The sequence below is a fragment of the Penicillium mononematosum genome (assembly GCF_028829835.1).
Source record: "Penicillium mononematosum strain IBT 11891 chromosome Unknown utg000003l:1.0-8172316.0:1.0-8177699.0, whole genome shotgun sequence".
Taxonomy (NCBI): domain Eukaryota; kingdom Fungi; phylum Ascomycota; class Eurotiomycetes; order Eurotiales; family Aspergillaceae; genus Penicillium; species Penicillium mononematosum.
In genome coordinates, this window is record NW_026643273.1 from 3,334,427 (window position 1) to 3,352,442 (window position 18,016).

General features: G+C 49.9%; 6 protein-coding genes across 6 annotated transcripts; 4 read left to right on the forward strand and 2 right to left on the reverse strand.

The window, feature by feature from the left end:
* Positions 1-89: 89 nt before the first annotated feature.
* Positions 90-7,944, forward strand: N7519_006250 (uncharacterized protein; the record flags this gene model as incomplete). Its single annotated transcript, XM_057293026.1, has 14 exons — positions 90-452; positions 508-683; positions 737-965; positions 1,011-1,492; positions 1,550-2,374; positions 2,422-2,866; positions 2,926-5,141; positions 5,194-5,235; positions 5,281-6,412; positions 6,469-6,639; positions 6,694-6,844; positions 6,898-7,199; positions 7,258-7,618; positions 7,676-7,944. 14 exons carry the CDS (start codon positions 90-92, stop codon positions 7,942-7,944), a joined length of 7,164 nt encoding a protein of 2,387 aa, XP_057147837.1.
* A 547-nt stretch (positions 7,945-8,491) lies between these two features.
* Positions 8,492-9,295, forward strand: N7519_006251 (uncharacterized protein; the record flags this gene model as incomplete). The annotated part of the gene is made up of 3 exons (XM_057293027.1): positions 8,492-8,665; positions 8,720-8,824; positions 8,894-9,295. 3 exons carry the CDS (start codon positions 8,492-8,494, stop codon positions 9,293-9,295), a joined length of 681 nt encoding a protein of 226 aa, XP_057147838.1.
* A 507-nt stretch (positions 9,296-9,802) lies between these two features.
* Positions 9,803-10,683, reverse strand: N7519_006252 (uncharacterized protein; the record flags this gene model as incomplete). The annotated part of the gene is made up of 4 exons (XM_057293028.1): positions 9,803-10,145; positions 10,196-10,308; positions 10,363-10,568; positions 10,623-10,683. 4 exons carry the CDS (start codon positions 10,681-10,683, stop codon positions 9,803-9,805), a joined length of 723 nt encoding a protein of 240 aa, XP_057147839.1.
* Positions 10,684-10,995: 312 nt separating this feature from the next.
* On the reverse strand, positions 10,996-12,386 carry N7519_006253 (TauD/TfdA family dioxygenase; the record flags this gene model as incomplete). The annotated part of the gene is made up of 3 exons (XM_057293029.1): positions 10,996-11,164; positions 11,223-11,543; positions 11,587-12,386. The coding sequence occupies 3 exons, from the start codon at positions 12,384-12,386 to the stop codon at positions 10,996-10,998; spliced, it is 1,290 nt and encodes a 429-aa protein (XP_057147840.1).
* A 438-nt stretch (positions 12,387-12,824) lies between these two features.
* On the forward strand, positions 12,825-14,812 carry N7519_006254 (uncharacterized protein; the record flags this gene model as incomplete). Its single annotated transcript, XM_057293030.1, has 4 exons — positions 12,825-13,224; positions 13,491-14,127; positions 14,190-14,655; positions 14,717-14,812. The coding sequence occupies 4 exons, from the start codon at positions 12,825-12,827 to the stop codon at positions 14,810-14,812; spliced, it is 1,599 nt and encodes a 532-aa protein (XP_057147841.1).
* A 581-nt stretch (positions 14,813-15,393) lies between these two features.
* Positions 15,394-16,807, forward strand: N7519_006255 (uncharacterized protein; the record flags this gene model as incomplete). The annotated part of the gene is made up of 2 exons (XM_057293031.1): positions 15,394-16,221; positions 16,277-16,807. 2 exons carry the CDS (start codon positions 15,394-15,396, stop codon positions 16,805-16,807), a joined length of 1,359 nt encoding a protein of 452 aa, XP_057147842.1.
* Positions 16,808-18,016: the final 1,209 nt, after the last annotated feature.

The window sequence follows — 18,016 nt, forward strand, 5'->3', positions numbered from 1 at the left end:
CTGGTATGCACTCTGTGGTTTTCTTCTTGCAGTTGAGGCTCGAACAGCGTGTCCTGTGAATGTCACCATAGTGGCATCTACTGTGCGGAATGAAGTTGCTCACTTCCATCACTAACTACCTTGCCATTGTTGCAATATCTATACGCATTGCACAATCCTTGCCATATCTTCCAGAGGAAGCAAACTGGAATCTCAATCAAAATCAGACAGCGACACACCCCCTCGACTACTCGGGTCAGTGGGATGGCCACATATACAACCCCTCGCCAGAGAACTGGCGATTCCCCTTTTACACGATATTCCTCGACAGATTTGTAAATGGTGATCCGAGTAACGATAATGCAAATGGGACACAATGGGAACATATCTTGACCTCCAACGAGTTCCGCCATGGCGGCGACGTCCTTGGGTTGGTTGATACGTTTGATTACCTTCAGGGGATGGGAATCAAGGTGCGTCTCTTGCTTCAGGAAGACTGGATGTGAAGAATATATTGACCATATCCAGGGCGTTTATCTCGCTGGAACACCGTACATCAACTTCCCCTGGGCTGCGGATGGATACTCCCCGCTTGACCTGACTCTGCTGGACCATCACTTTGGTACGATCGAGGACTGGCGCACAATGATATCTGAGGCGCATCGACGGGGGCTTTATGTTCTTTTTGATAATACCATTTCAACGTATGTGAGATCCACGTGCGCAACCTCCGATGTCGTCTGCTGATTGTGGATAGAATGGGCGATCTTATCGGTTTTCAGGGTTTCTTGAACGAGTCCGCGCCGATCAATCCCAATGAGTACGACTATTTATGGAAGTACGGCCGTCGATACTGGGACTTTCAGCCTGGAAATGAAGTTGAGAGTGAATGTCTTTGGGAGTATCCTCGGTTCTGGGATGACGATGGGACCGGTTTGACCACCACATCCCTTGGTCCTTCATGTCGGAATAGTGAATTTGATCAGGTAACATTCATTTCTTTCAATATTGAGCATGACTGACTTCTACAGTATGGAGAAGTTGCCTCCTTTGGAAACTACACCGAATGGGAACGGCAGATATCCAAATTCGCATTTGTGCAGGACCGTCTACGCGAATGGCGGCCGGACGTGCTGGCCAAGATCAAACACTTTTCGTGTCTAACCATCACCATGCTTGATATCGACGGATACCGCGTTGACAAGGCCCTACAAGTTACCCTTGACTCTCTTGGAGAATGGTCAGAATATATGCGGGATTGCGCCAAGCAGGTGGGAAAGGAAAACTTCTACATTCCCGGAGAGGTTGTGTCGGGAAACTCTTTTGGCTCGCTTTATATCGGTCGCGGTCAACAGACAAATCAAACCAAATCCAATATGACGGAAGCGTTTATGATGACGAACAAAACGGACAAGTCAGATGAGGATCTGTTCTTGAGACCTGCAGAGAGGTCCGCGTTGGACGGGGTGGCGTTCCACTACACGTTATATCGTGGTCTGAGCCGGTTTCTAGGGTTAGTTTCTCCCCCTCAGCACTTTCAGTTTACTTAAACTAACATTGTATCGTTCAGACTAGACGGTACCTACACCGCCGAAGGCGACCCGCCAGTCAACTTTGTGGAGACCTGGAATGGTCTTGTGGAGACCAACGATATGGTCAACACGAACACCGGTAGGTTCGATCCTCGTCACCTCTTTGGTGCCACGAATCATGATGTCTTCAGGTGGCCAGGGATCAAAAATGGGACCCACAAGCAGAATTTGGGTCTGTACATCGCTTCGTTGCTCATGCCTGGAATCCCCCTCCTCTCCTGGGGCGAGGAACAGGCTTTCTACGTACTGGACAACCAGGCTGACAACTATATCTTCGGCCGTGCACCCATGTCATCTGCTCAGGCATGGCAGCTGCACGGATGCTATAAGCTGGGGTCATCGAAATACGTTGATTTCCCGTTCGACCGCTCCCTAACCGGATGTGAAGATGATTCCGTCAGTCTCGATCACCGTGATCCTTCTCACCCAGTGCGGGGCCTCATAAAGATGATGTTTGAGATGCGTCAAAATTATCCCGCTCTGAATGATGGCTGGTACCTGCAGCAATTGTCAAATCACACGTTCGACATTTACCTCCCAGGCAGTAAGGGGACACCGACTGAGACCGGGATGTGGAGTGTCATGAGATCACGCTTCGTGGATGCGCAGAATTTCGATGGTCAAGGACAGGGGAATCAGAGCGTCTGGCTGTTGTATTCTAATAACGACAAAGCAGTCGAACACCAGTTCAACTGCAGCAGCAAGGACGCTTTGATCTCGCCATTTCCCATGGGAACAACGGTCAAAAACCTTTTCCCACCGTTCGAGGAATTGACACTGGCCAACAGCTCGATTACGCTTGGGTATGATTACTGTTCTAAAATTGCTTCCTTTTACTGACAATGAGAAGATTTGAAGGGTCTGACGTTCCCAACGGGTGCTATCCCAACCTTACTATGCCGGCCTGGGGTTTCAAAGCCTTTGTTCCGAAGGATAAATTCGTGCATCCTTCTCCATATATAACACGCTTTTCCCCAGGGCATGATGCTCGACTTGTGCCCCAGGGAACAAGCGGAGAGACGATACGAATTGGCTTCGAATTCTCTCAGGAGATGGATTGCGAGGATATCACCAACTCGCTGACGATCACGTCCAAAGCGCTTGACGACGAGAGCCCGCAGCTTGACACGACGTCGGTCTCTTGTAAATCCATTGAAGAGACTGATGTTGCGACATGGCCGGGGGCACTCACTAGCGTTTTCAGCTACGAGGTAGATTTGGGCAACGTCTTTCCAGGGGTTCACAGAGTCACACTTAGCAATGTGACAACAGCAGATGGAAATCAATCCACAGGTGTGAGTATATTCCTCGCTATAAAGGTCGGAAAAGCCACAATACTAATTGAGTCGCGTAGTCCGTCGACCACTTTCTTTTCCGTATCGGACAGAGAAACAATCCGATGGTCTGGCCACAGTTGGCCAACTACAGCAGAACGCTCCTGTTCGACAACCCGTCATCTGAGACTGAGCCCTTATCAGTAATGCCGCAGGCCCCTGGTGCAGACATGTGGCGATACTCGTTGGATTTTGGAGCTACATTCAGTGCTTGGATGACCTACACCGGCTTCAACACGTCGATCCCTGGAAAAAACTGGAGCGGCAGTGAAAACCAGGCCTGGGAAGGAGAACACATCATTGCCCAATACTGGAGCAAGTTGACCGGCAGTAGTGCTCACTGGCAGCATGGAGACACACAATGGGCATACAAGCCCCCACGTCGTTTCCCAAATCTCTTCATCGAAGGCGAATTCAACCAGTTCGGATATGACGCTGGCTACTCCAACAAAATGGCTCTTAGCAACGTCACTGGCCTATGGGAAATCCACTTCATGGGCGAATGGCCCGTGCAGGTCGCATTCAGCGCATGGGGATTAAACGAAGATGGCCTGCCCGATCAAACGCAGGTATTTGGGGACATCAATGGAGACAACGTTCTGGATCAAGTCCCTCCAATCACGCTGCTGACCAATGCATTCAACGTCACCATCCCACCCCCTTCGCCCTATCTTTCCTTCAAGCTGTCGGTGGGTGACGGCGATCTTAAGGTCTACGCCACGCCCACAGGATCCAGGTGGGTTCAGCTGGCCATCTTTATCGTGCTAGCGATTGTGCCTGTCGTCACCGCTGTCGGTGCGGTTTATGTTTACCTGAAGGCATTTTACCAGGTCAAATTCAACCAAATCGGTGTCACCGAGAAAACATCAAGCTTCGCTCCACTAGTGAGCGTCTTTCAGAAGGTGGCCCATCGACCTAATGAGAAGGAATCCAATCCCGGACTTGCTCTAACCAATGTGGGCCCGTTACCGTCTGAGAGTGGAGGCGTCGTCGGTGCCACAGTAAACACCCGCCGACGAACCGTGCTCATCGCAACAATGGAATACGATATTGAAGATTGGGGCATTAAGATCAAGATCGGCGGGCTTGGTGTGATGGCCCAGCTGATGGGGAAACATCTGACCCAGCAGGATCTCATATGGGTGGTCCCTTGTGTTGGAGGCGTTGACTACCCTAAGGACGATCCTGGTGAGCCGATGGTGATCACCGTTCTCGGGAATAACTACCAAGTGGATGTCCAATATCATCGGCTGCAAAACATCACATACGTCTTGTTAGACGCGCCTGTGTTCCGAGCGCAGTCCAAATCAGAGCCGTACCCTGCCCGCATGGATGACCTGAATTCGGCTATATTCTATTCCAGTTGGAATCAATGTATCGCCGAAGCTATCAGGAGATTTCCGGCTATCGACCTCTATCACATCAACGATTACCATGGCGCCGCTGCCCCTCTCTATCTTCTACCTCACACGATTCCATGCTGCCTGTCTCTGCATAATGCTGAATTCCAAGGACTCTGGCCAATGAAAACCCCACAGCAAACTCGAGAGGTTTGCAGTGTCTATAACCTTGACCATGCACTGGTCAAGAAGTATGTACAATTCGGCGAAGTGTTTAACCTTCTTCATGGAGCTGCCAACTATCTGAAAATTCACCAGAACGGATTTGGAGCTGTCGGTGTCTCCAAGAAATATGGCAAGAGATCGTACGCCAGATATCCTATTTTCTGGGGTCTCAAGAACATTGAAGCGCTGCCAAACCCCGACCCATCTGACATAGCTGAGTGGGATCACAACGCAAGTAACAATCTCGAAGAAGTTATCATCGACGCAGAGTTTGAAGCTAGTCGTGCCGCACTTAAGAGACAAGCGCAAGAATGGGCAGGGCTCAAAGTTGACCCAGAGGCCGAGCTGTTTGTGTTTGTCGGTCGTTGGTCCATGCAAAAGGGCGTTGATCTGATTGCAGACATCTTCCCCTCCATTCTGAACGCTCACCCAAAGGTCCAGTTGATGTGCATTGGTCCAGTCATTGATCTCTTTGGCAGGTTTGCCGCGTTGAAACTGAATCGACTCGTAGAGCTCTACCCTGGGCGTGTCTATTCCAAACCAGAGTTCACTCCTCTACCGCCCTTCATTTTCAGTGGGGCTGAATTTGCCTTGATTCCTTCGCGTGATGAACCGTTTGGTCTGGTGGCAGTGGAATTCGGACGAAAAGGAGCGCTGGGTGTGGGATCACGGTATGGCTGACCTGACTTGGTCTACCACCAGTGCTAACCTGTGTTTCTTTAGTGTTGGTGGCCTTGGGCAGATGCCAGGATGGTGGTTCACAATGTGAGTTTCCTTCTCTCACGATATGTTCAGACTAACCCATTCTAGCGAATCCATGACAACCAAACATCTTATCCAACAGTTCAAGATGGCCATCAACGACGCTCTGAAATCGTCCCAGGAGACGCGAGCGCTCATGCGTGCACGATCCAGCAAGCAGCGCTTCCCCGTAGCACAGTGGGTTGAGAATCTGGAAATCCTACAAGCCACCTCAATCGAAAAGCACGTCAAGTACTCTAAGAGCCACGATCGCAGTTCATGGAGGATTTCCTATAACAGCACCCTTGTCCCAGAAAGCATCCGCAAAGTCTCCTCGAGCCCAAAAGACAGCCGCGAACAGAGCCGATCACGCAGCTCCACCGCGTCTGTCCCGCCGAGCAGGCCGATTACGTCTGATATGAGACTGTTTGTACCTCGACCAGGTTTTGACCACGTTCTCTCGCCGACAAATCCGCCTTCCAATCTAAACATGTCCGACAACGAGCCCGACTCTGACATCGACCCAAGACGCAGACCTTTGTCCTCCGACCCTCTCGCCGATTCGCGAATAGTTTACTCTTCGGTAAGCGATGGAGAAGATTCCGAGCGCATTTCTGGGGCCACCCAAGAGGACGACAGTGTTCGTCCATCGCCACTTGGGACACCTACTTTTTATTTTGCTCGATCTGGTGCCAGCACACCAGTTCCCGGTGCACCATCAGAAGACGGTCTGCTGGGTCGAAGAGACGCAAGGGTATCCATGATGAGTCTGGTCAGCGTCGACGGGATAATAAAGGAGAAACAAGACTACAACCTCCAGAAAGTTGATCCATTTTTCACGGATGCGAATAATGAGTATGCGGATAAGTTTGAGAAGAAGCTTGCGGATCTGAATGGCAAGAACTCCGAAGACCAGCTCTGCATCGAAGAGTTTCTCGAGAAGAGCCAAAAAGACTGGTTCAATCGATACCGCGACGTCAAACTGGGCAAGTCCCCCTTGGCGTCTCCTGCTCCCTCCCTCCTTCGCATCAAGGTTCATGAAACCGGCCAACCAGAGGGCCCGTCAATTACTGGTCCAGATGAAGACCCAAATGCCGGGCAATTCATTCTCCCAAATGACTATGTTCCCCCCACGGGTTTGAAGCGTTTCATGTTGATGAAGTTGGGTGATTGGCCTGTGTACTCTATGTTCCTCGCTATTGTGAGTTGGAACCCTACCAAAAGCTTTCGTTACAGAGGTTGACAGCATTCTTCTAGGGCCAAATTCTCGCCTTGAATTCGTACCAGATCACACTCCTGAACGGTGAGATTGGACAGACGGCCGAAAAGCTATACATTCTGGCATCCATCTACCTTGCCTCTTCGATCATATGGTGGATGGTCTTTCGTCTAGTCCCCTCAGTCTATGTGTTGACGATTCCTTTCTTTGTACGTTCACGTTCCTCTATCTGGCTTACGAGGTTGTAAACTAACTACCCGCAGATATACGGTTTTGCCTTTCTGTTTGTCGGTCTTGCCGGTCCCATTCACAACAGCACAAGTCGAACATGGTTACAAAACGTGGGAACCGGCTTATATTCATTTGCATCTTCGAGTGGCTCGATTTTCTTCGCTCTCAACTTTGGAGATGAAGGTATGCAACAATCCTTCTAGGAAGTATGGAAGTTATCTGACTTGCTTGTCCAGGTGGAGCGCCTCTGAGGTCTTGGATTTATAGAGCCACCGTCATCCAGGGCAGCCAGCAGTTGTTCATCAGTTTCCTTTGGTACTGGGGTAGCTGGATGGCTGCTCTCAACCAAAAGGGGAGCATGCAATTCAGCCTTGCCACAACCGATCCAGGCACTTTGCTCGGGGTCGGACTCGGACTTGCCTCTCTTCTGTGGCTATTGGGGGCCCTGGTCTTCTTTGGACTTCCTGCATATTATAGACAAGCACCAGGTCAAGTGCCGACATTCTACCTATCCCTCTTCCGCCGTCGCATAATTCTTGTATGTCTCTTCCAGTTCCCCCTCAAGCTAATTTTGATTCTGACGCTGTATTCTGCAGTGGTTTTTCTACATGGTGTTCATATCAAACTACTGGCTGTCGGCACCTTACGGTCGAAACTGGCTCTATCTCTGGTCCAGCAAGCATGCACAGGTGTGGCAAATCATTCTCCTGGTCCTCCTCTTTTTCATCGTTGTCTGGGCGGCAGCTCTCTGGGTCTTTCACGTCTTTTCCAAGAGACACGCCTGGTTCATCCCGATCTTTGCCGTCGGTCTTGGTGCTCCTCGATGGGCCCAGATCCTGTGGGCAACCTCGAATATAGCCACCTACATCCCCTGGGCCGGTGGTCCCGTAGCCGGAGCTATCCTTGGTAGAGCACTATGGCTCTGGCTAGGAGTTCTGGATTCCCTTCAGGGTGTCGGTAAGTTTCCTCTCGCAGCGCATAAAACGTAACACAAACTGATTCACGCCAATACAGGGTTTGGAATGATCCTCCTCAACACAATGACCCGATTCCACGTCACCTTCACACTTCTAGCGGCGCAGGTGGTCGGTTCTATTGCGACTATCCTCGCCCGCGCGACAGCACCGAATAAGTTAGGCCCGGGTGATGTCTTCCCTGATTTCTCCGCTGGAGTCGCAGCCGGCTTGGGAAAGGCAGACTTCTGGGTCTGCCTGCTCTTCATGCTATCCATCAACGTGCTCTGCATCTTCTTCTATCGCAAGGAACAACTCACAAAACCCTGATCGCCATTCCAACCTTGACTAGCATTTTCTTTTCTTTTCTTTTCCTATTTTACGTCAACTGAATATTGCGTGGCATAGGTATTGTGATTGAAGGATTAATTATACTATGGGTTGCATTTTCTGGGGCTCGATAGACTTTGCCCCATCTTTTGGATTTGTATATAGTGTATAGAAAGACTACTGTACAAGTTATATAGTCCAAACTTAGTGTTCCTGTTCATGTCTGAATAGCCGAGAATTAACATGGAAACAGCCTAAATATAGGATGAGGGTCTAGCCTAACTAGTATAATTGTGTCAATCCGTTTTAGGCCTAGTAAGGGGAAGTAAGCCCTCTTATAAGTAACGTATATGTTATAATGATAGTCCTTATTTTCGTCCTTATTTCTTCGTATGCATCTGCTCGAGTTGTTATTTTCACTCTTTTCAAGATAATTCACTCACACATTCTTTTATTTCATTTCTTATTCCACTCTCTTATTCCACTCTCTTATTCCACTTCTCTTTCCATTTTTGCCGCGCATTTACGAGTCTCTCGTTCTTATCCAATGTATCGCATTTTTCTCTCGTTCGTCGTGGCTCTCTGCCTTGGCACGCGCTGGGCGGTCGCTGCTTCAACCTCCGAAATCGCCAACTCTCTCAATGAACTAGCACAGCAAGGATTCGCTGCTAAGGAGCTCGTATCGGTAGTAAATTCCACTGCGGACGCTGGTCCAATTCCGGTAAGTGGGGGTTTTTTAGGGACCATGAATGAAACAACTCCTAATAAAATTCAGGATATCTACACTGAGATAGACACGATGGTCACTGTGGTTCTAACAAATGTAAAATTTATGACCAACACGCCGATCATTACCGATCAGGGGGAAGGAGCAGGACGTGTACGAGGGATACTCAAATGTAGGTTGAGGACGAAAAATAAGTCAGTCATTTATACTTAATGACGCTAGTTCGTACAATCCCTCCTCGAGCTCATGGACGCCTTGTCGAGCAGCGCAGCCCAGCTGAAATCCATCAACCAAACAACCAAGGACAGAGTTCCCTCTGAAATTCGCATCTTGCAAACTGCCGTTGACGTGAGTTTCGTGATTAATTCTTTGCCACGCCCTGAATTGATTGCGGAGAAGATGCTGACACCTCACGAGGCCTACTTCTACAACATCATCGGTCTTTTCCCGGCCAACAGCTCGTACAACGCCCAGGCCAACAACCAGAAAGCCCAGGTGGATACGCATTGCTTCCAGGCTGTCTGGGCATTTGATCTCAGTTATAGCAATGGTAACCGGGCTACTCATGAAGCGCGCAGCAACAGCTCCCTTCACTCTCGATGGATGAAGCGCGGTTCCTTGTGATTTTAGACTATATCCACCTTTGAATATGTTAAACTATAGGAACTGAGGTGAACTAATACTAGAATCTTTCAGGTAGAAGATTGGTTAGTAAAACGAGTGTGTATTGTAAAAGCAGGATGCATCACTTATATTCCAATAATATTGACACGCGCTTACCTGCTCTTCACGTTTTGAGATGCGTCCAGCTACTAAAACAGTGCAAAAGACTCAGGTATCTGCGTCTTGCTTTTAATGACGACCTCTTATTTACAACTCCATGTGACAAATTCAAGCCTGACTTGGGCATTCGAGAGCTTTCTTCAATTCAGGGGATTAAATTGGTCGAGGTTTGCGGATTTGATGGGGAACCTCTAGATGGGAAACTCGATTCTGCTAAGTGGTTGAAGGATCAAATGCAATCTCGGCAACGAAATCGGAAATCGCAATGTTAGGTCCATTGACGGAAAGTATGTTCACATCCTTACATTAAAGCTCAGATTACTTCCACTTTTAACTGTCTTAGTGCGATTATTGCGTATCCACCATCATCTGAGCACATTCATCTATTAATCGCGCAATCCTCTCAGCTGCCGCAGAGCTCCGTGGAATATTATGCCCGCCCTCATGTTGATATGCCAATCGTTTTGTGGACTCTGATAGATAAAGTAGTTGCAGCGAAGCAGGCAACCGAGGATCAACTCGCCCATAGACATGGAGCGTTGGAATTTCAATGCGCAGATTCTGCGGCGTTTGTATAGTATCCAGTCCGAATACGTTCGAGGGGTCAATCGGGGCCGACGGATCCAAATGGAGATCGGTATCACCATTTCCCCGGAAGTAGTCCATCGGTCCTTTCCCCATTTCAGGATCGCTTCCTTAGATGCTCGTTCACGTAGAGCTAACTTGGTCCGTCTGTCCCACTCATGAACTTCGTCCGAAATGGTCATTCCCAGCCCTTCTAGCACCGAGAAGACCGGTCCCCCGCATATGAATACCACGGCTTTGAATGGCAATGGCTCGGTTGGTCTCTCTGTCTGGTGAAACCAGATGTAACTAGCGACCAGGAGACATCCCCGAGAAAAGCATACCACCCCGTCATATGGGCTGTTGTGCTGGATCAGATATTTATGGAAATTTTCACAGGCAGCTCGAATATTAGGCACGGTTGCCTTTTGCCACCATGTGTAGTAGGGACCGTCTGGATAGCGGAGGTCCAGACCGGCGGCTGGTTTGGAGGTGAAGGGGCCGTTGATGAAATGGAATGCATGCTTTGGGAGGTGGGCTGTGACAGCCGCTACAGATTCAGGGTTAAATCAATTTTACTTTCTTACGGTCAAACAATGCCTACCCAGCTGGTCCTGGAAGATGGTGGCGGAGGACCCTGTGCCGTGGACGCATAACCACTTCATATTGTGATTGTTTCAGGACTGAATAATATAAAAAAGGTAAATGATAAAAGGAAAGTATTAGACCTCGAAAGATCTGTCTATGGAGTAGCACCCAAGACAGATGTAGATCCAAGATGAGCGGTCAAGCTAGCTGGGGATGCTCTGCGCCAATAGACGTAAGTTCTTATTTATAAATATGATAGTTCATCGTTGAAAGCGATCTCGAAAGTTCCAAGGTATCAGTTAGAGTGTGAGTCGCTAAAGTCACTCTTTACCAAGGTAGGTATAGCCTGCGCAATTACTAAAGCTGTACCGGTAGTATCTCCTATCATTTCAATCTTTTCCAGCCTTCCCCACCGATCTAGCGATCGGATCCAGAGGGAATACCTGCGGGCCCCTCCGAAAAGCTTCGTCAAAAATCCGATCGGCACGGTTGCGCAGTGGCTCCGGCGTCACCCACGAGTTTTGAGGATCGCGAAGCCACAGACGTAGCAAGTGACGGCTTCGGATGTTTTCAGTTAGCCGGTCTTGGACGTATCTCACCATGGTTACCAGCTTACCGATTGTCTGGACCATCCACATAGCTGTTACGAGCATGTATCATGCTTAGGTTATTGACGAACTGCATATCGCCCCTCTCCAGCTTCATGGCTACATGAAACCTTTCTGCAAGAAAGTGGAGAGCATCGAGTGCCTCCACCTGGATGGCGCTGAGCATATTCGTCTGGGTCCGAGAACCAAATCCAGAAAATGATCGTCGAGAGAACTGCAAGATCACCCGTTCTGGGGCTGTACCGCAAGCTGGTTGGTAGAACAGAAGCGGCCGGTGAATGATCAGACTGGGGTCTTGTGCACTAGTGAGGCCGTCAGCAAATCGTATCCTTTCCCCGAAGTATAAAGTTCCGGCTCAGAATTCCTGCTCACCTCGGTATCGGCCAGTCCTCCGCTAATACGCGGATCAGATCGGGGCGGGTCTCTGCGAGAGCATTGTACACGGTCCACGAACTCGCAAGCAGACTTTCACCGCCACTTGAGGGTTCACTTAAGACGAAGAGGGACACGATATCCCCCACATCTGTGTGATATACCACTTCGCCGTCTGAGTATGCTGGAAGGGAAAAGTTCTGCGAGTCACCCGGGTGTCGCATGTCGGTTATGTGGGCCAGCATCACGTCTGCTGGCCGCCCTTCAAATTGATGGTCTTGCCGACCGCGGATGGCGGCGATGTGGGAAGAGATCCCGAGATAGATGATCGTGAGCTCTTTGCGACAATACCGTTCTACTGGGACTCCTCGAATAAGTGTGAATCCATAGCCTGAATGCAGATTGTTTGATGCGGACCGGAGAATTGGGTGCAAGCACGGCAAAGGAAACGTTGACGCGTCCAAGGTCTCTATTGGCTGATTCAGATCTGTAAGATACTCGTCAGTCTTGAGCGGGGAGAAAGGAAGTAGAACGGTGGCTGGCTGACGTTGGAAGTGTCTGAGCGCTGCGTCTATCTCGTCCAACTGCGGAGCTTGAAGAATTAACAGGTACGGAGTGTCAGTGCCTGAAGAATAATTCATAGAGATATTTTCTCCTTTCCAAGCCATATCGGAGGCCAATTTGTGGGGAAATCCATATGGAAGGATTCTTTCCATGGGTCCTTCCCGTAAAGAGTCGAAAATCCGAGTTTCCCCATTGGGATCTGGCAAATAAGGAACTTGCGGGAATGACTGGGCCATGATGTTGGAATGGAATGAGTGTGGATGGAGACATAGGAAGATGTGTGAGGGAACCTTATATAGTCACATGTCATATCTTACAGTTTGACACTCTCTACGGAGTAATCCTGCACTATTTCACGATACTTCATAATACTGTACAACATAAATTTCTGTGGCTTAATGGATGTGACCTATCAGCAAAGTGGAGAGAACACGCGCTACGTGTCATGGCTAGAATTTGACGATCAACTGCAAAGCCAAGTTAATCTCTCAGCAGCCCCAGAATAGACGGGACAAAAGCAGCCAATTGAGATAGCTACAATACTTACAGCATTATTGTTTTGTTGAGACGCTGAGGCTAGCTGGGATAATCCCAGGCAGACAAGGACATACTTATATTCGAGGGCGTATGCTCTTGATCATAAAAAGTTGTTTTAATGATTCCAACAGAAAAACATGACTATCCTTTCTAGGCACAATCGAGCGTCTTTCGAAACAACCAAGCGTGTTCTTGCAGAAATCGTCAACGAAGGTCTAGTTCCTGCAAAGCTTGAGATTACTGCACCCGAAGGGCCACAGATACTATGCCTACTCAGTACACTCAATCCTGAGGGTATAGCCTTGGTCAAGGTGGCAATCAAACCCAGCACTATCATTGAAATGAGAGATGATCGCGTGGTGTCTGTTGTACGACCAGACAGCTTACAGCCACCTGTGATTATCGCAGATACCAATCATGAAGAATTCGACCCAGGGACAGTATTCAAGGTCCTCAGTACTTCGTTCGGAGACGTCGCCAGCGAGACCGTACTGGATGAAATCGTTCGAGAGTTGCGCAACTCAGCGGCCAATCAAGGTAAGATACTATGGATGCCATCTTATCATTCTTGTATTAAAGATTTACTCAGAGAAATGGCTCGAGATTGGTCAGGACCAGCCATTATTAAACCTCAAGGATAGGTCTGCTCACTGGGAACGTACATTGACCTATGGCCATCCGAGTCATCCTGTAGGGTTCCATTAATTGAAACCAAATCCCCCCTGAGCTCTTTTCTAATTTTTTTGTTGAACAGTACCATCGATTGTGTTATGCTCAGGCACCACTGAAACAGGTCACCGCAGACGATATTCCTGCAATGCTCAAGCCAACTCTGGCATTTATCTCTGTTCCACGTACCGATCTTCGTGTTACAGGCCACTTTGAGCAAGAACTGCAGCCACTCCTAGAGAGACTTGAGATTCCAGGAACAACCAGTGACCGGGTGATCGTCCCTTGTCTTTCTCAGCAATTACCCTCTATTCACCAGAGATTCCCCAACGCCACCGTCCTGAAGCTCATCGAGAATTGTGCCGACGCTCAGGCATCAATGCGTACTATGACCCTACGACCAGATTTGGCATTCAACTACCACTTGAAGCTCTCATTGGCTTGCCAGATAACTTCCGCCCTGCGAACTATCACGCCTTGGACAACCTGCGGTGGCCCTGTTCAATCAGAGATCCTGGAGAAATTGCTTCCAAGTGATCTCTGGGTTTTCCGAGAGGTAGCAGCGGTAACAGGCAGTCAGGAAAACTTCAACGACGCACGCCACCTTTCTTGTATTCTTCGAGATAGCCTGGAAACCAGGGCTCGGGCAAATGATGAAACTCTTATTATTGCTGCAGCATTGGCCCAGAAGCCTAGTGGAGACGGTCGTACATATGCAGAGATTCTGTTTGGGTTGGAAACAACCGCTCAGAAAAAGGAATGGTTTCAAAGGTCAGTGGAATGGTTGGTGACAGAAAAAAATCAGGACAGATGTTGATTTCCATATCGAACAGATACGTTACAGTCCTGTTTGAGCTCGTACTTCCCCCGTTGGTTCAGTATGGAATCGGGTTAGAAGGACACGGGCAAAATCTTGTGACCCGTGTTTGCCGTCAGACAGGTCGAATCAAAGGATTTGCCGTGCGCGATTTCGGAGGCGTGAGAATGCATGTCCCGACATTGCGAAATCACGGCGTGAGATTTGACGCACTACCGCCAGGAGCAGCCACCTTAACGGATGATTTGCAGAATGTCTGGAGCAAGGTGCATCATTCACTTCTTCAGAACCACGTCGGGCTACTACTTGGGGCGTTGGGCTTAGAGAATCGTGGTGGATGGGCAATTACCCTCGAGATTTTATCGACGGTTTTGGTGTCTGATAATGGCTCTCCGGGGGAAACCTTGTTCGAGTGTTTTACCAAGGACACAATGCCTTTCAAGTGCTTCTTGAGAATGAGGATGGAAAGCAAATACCGTGACGTGAGTTTTCCGAAGGCCATCTGTTGCTTATTCAATCACTGAACTAACATTCCTTCTGCAGTACATCGAGAGGGAGGTTCCTAATTCGCTTCTCATGGATACTCCTCGATGGGAGTCTCTATTGGACACATATAGACCCTCACTGCATGCCACTTAGCAGTTTCATGCCGAAGAAAAACACAACATAAGGAATAGAATCATGCTGAAAAGTATTTCCCTAGTTGTCATATGCAATGCCTGTGCAAGGATTTCTCTTTTGTAAAGCCCATCCATTTCACGATGTATAGTGCGAGGTATCACGTAACGGAACAAATTATATGGTGGGGCCGAGTGGTTACGGCCCGCATTGGCGTGGGACTCCCGTTGGTTCCTCTTCCTGTATCAATCCACGGGGGCTACCTAGGTAATGCTAAATTCGGGTAAGCTCTCTATCCAGGTTACATCGCAGTCTGTCACTACTAGGTAGCCCCTGTATGGCCCCAAGTCAGCTGGCCCCCACGCTTGGTCTTCCACAGTCATCATGCTATCCAATCAATAATGATAGTTACCTATTCTCTTGGAGACGACGCCTCTCCACCCTGATCCGCTATCGGGGCATTTTGGCCAACGCTATTCGACGCGGTGCTTAGAGCCAATTAATCTTTGTCGCATCCCTATTTAATCCACTGCCATGACCAACGAGGGGTCCGTCCTGCATCGATCACCCAGAAATCACCCAGAAATCACCCAGGCCTCAACATGCCGTGGACGACGGCCGAGCACTCGCCAAACACCTTCATCCGGCGCCTTGGCCCTAACGAGGTTTTTATCAAGCTGGTCAGTGATCCCGGCCACCCGCTCGGTCGTGAACACTGGGCCGTCAACTACACAGCCACCATCAGTCCTCGTGGGGCATTCGCGACCTTGTCGGGCGAGCCCGACCTTCTACCAACCCTCATCCGCTACAGTTGGTTGCATCTGCGCTTCCAGCACCCCAGTCTGGCTGCGCATCCCGACTCCAACTCGAACGTCGTCTACACGGTTCCTGACTCCCCCGGTGCTCTTACCGAATGGGCCTCGCAGACCTTTACCGTGGAGGCCGACGCCCAGTCCGCCGATGAGGTGATTCCGACCATTGCACCATCAGCCGACGCCCAGCTGTACTATGTCCCCCAATCGAGTGAACTGCTCCTACACACCGCACACTGGCGCATGGATGGAGTCGGCGGCCTGATCCTCCTCGGCCAGCTGGTGGACTTGATGGTCTCGCACGCCGACACCCTCCTCTCGGCGAAGCTGCCAGACCCATTCGACTCCTTCCATTGGGGATCGGAGGTCGCACGGCTGGCTCCACCGGTCGAAGAAGCCGGAGATATGCCCCTCACCACGAGCGCCGAGCAGAAGGCTATCGCCCACGGGGCAGCCGGCACCTTTGCCCTCGCGGCGGGCGCCCTCGGGGTGCCCTATACCGGGGATGCCTCGAGCGTACCCTCCGGCACGCAGGCGGCCGAGCTCAAGTTGTCGCCCGACACCACGTCCGCCGCTCTGGCCGCCACAAAAGCACGAGGCGTCGGGATCACGGCCGCCGTGCATGCCAGTCTCAGCCGCGGTCAACTTCCGGCACGCAATCGCCGAGCACCAGGGCCGCCACTACACTAGCACCATCAAACAGTCGCTGCGGCCGTATCTACCCGAACCGTACTCGACCCCCGCGGCGGCAGCCGGGCTATACACGTCCGGCTGGTTGGTGCGGGTCGACGCCTCCGGTACGTGGGAGGAGAATGCCCGCATGTATCAGGCGGAGTACGAGAAGGGCATCAGCAGCGAGTATCTCCAGGCGCACCGGGAGTATGCGTCCACTTTAGTGGAGCTGATTAAGAACCTGCCGGTCCCAACAGAGCCACCCAGCGATATCGATATCAGCAGCATGGGGATCATGGAGAAATATCTGGAGCGCGAATATGGGACCCCGGAGGGCGGGTTTAGCATCACGCATGTTGGGGTGGGCGTGGAAATACTTTCACGCCAAGGAGTGGTTTTTGTGTGGACGTTCCGTGATCAGTTGACACTGCGGCTGGTGTATAACGAGGCTTTCCACACCCCGGAGCAGATGACGGAGATTTTACACGACATTCAAGCGGAACTGTTGAAGCAATTGCGGGTGGCGGAGTAGAGGACTGTTAGACACGAAAACAGCAGCTCATGCGTGCACACATCCTCCACTATGCCGATTTTTTTCCCCGACTGTTATTTATGGGCTGAAGCATCGTGCGAATCTGCAGTCAGGGGAAGTAGGCGCCGTGGTTTCTCACTGGCATGAGCTGGACTTAATCGGTTAGACCATCCTTATTCATCACACTGCCGGGGGCGTTGGGGTTGCGGGAATCCAATACATGAAGCACCTCGGGGCAAAGGTGCCTAGGTAATGTACCTGTATATTCAGCAGCCATAAGTTGGGATTAATCAACGAAGTCACTCGATCGATTTTTGCCGAAGTCGGGAACGAATATAAAAAGTCATTCCTCGTCGAGAAGTCTGGTCTGGATCCAGCGCACATTTTTAGCTTGCGCGATTCATCGACCTTGGAAGTGTTGGAGGAGATGAAGATATAGACAAAGGGAGGAAAGAACAAGTGCTGAGAGCGGAAATTTCCTCAATAGATGGGAGTATCACATCCATCCTCTTAGAAATGCTACTACCTAAAAGGGAAACCACCTCCCAGTGTTGGTTCAGACCAACACATTCCGATAGAGATCTAGGTAGACCTATATACCCTGGCTTTTGTGAAAGACTGCACATGAGAAATTTGGTTTTCACAATGTAATCGTTTACGACCCTCATGATATATCCTACATAATTAAGTGGTGATGTCCACCTAGACACGTCTGATTAATATCGCTCCTCGCGTGTTGGGGAGAAAACCCTGGAATTGAGAGCTTCCTCGACCATCCTAGTTCATAGCCTGACATTGTAGCTCCCAATTATTTCTACACAAGTCGATATTCAATCATAGGCGATATTGTATTAGCTGTTATGATATAATACTATTAACGAATAAGCCTCTCATACTCGAGCTTGCTCTAGTACACTGTTAAAAATGTGAGAGAAATATCAGATCTCGTTTCATATACAGGTCTAGGCGTTGTTGCTCTGGTGCTTGAGAGATATATCACTTGCTAGTCCCTCGGACAATCTATAGATGACGGGTAGGGCAGGTGACCTCGAGGTCCACGCCCGATGACTCAGCGGCAGTGTGGACGGGGCCAGGCTTCCAGGTCCCGGACACCTACGCCTAAACCCGCATAGGAGAAATGCCATCACCCAAAGCCAAAGGATGTTGGGCGGATAAGAATGGGCCAACTTGGCCGCGGGAAGAATATTG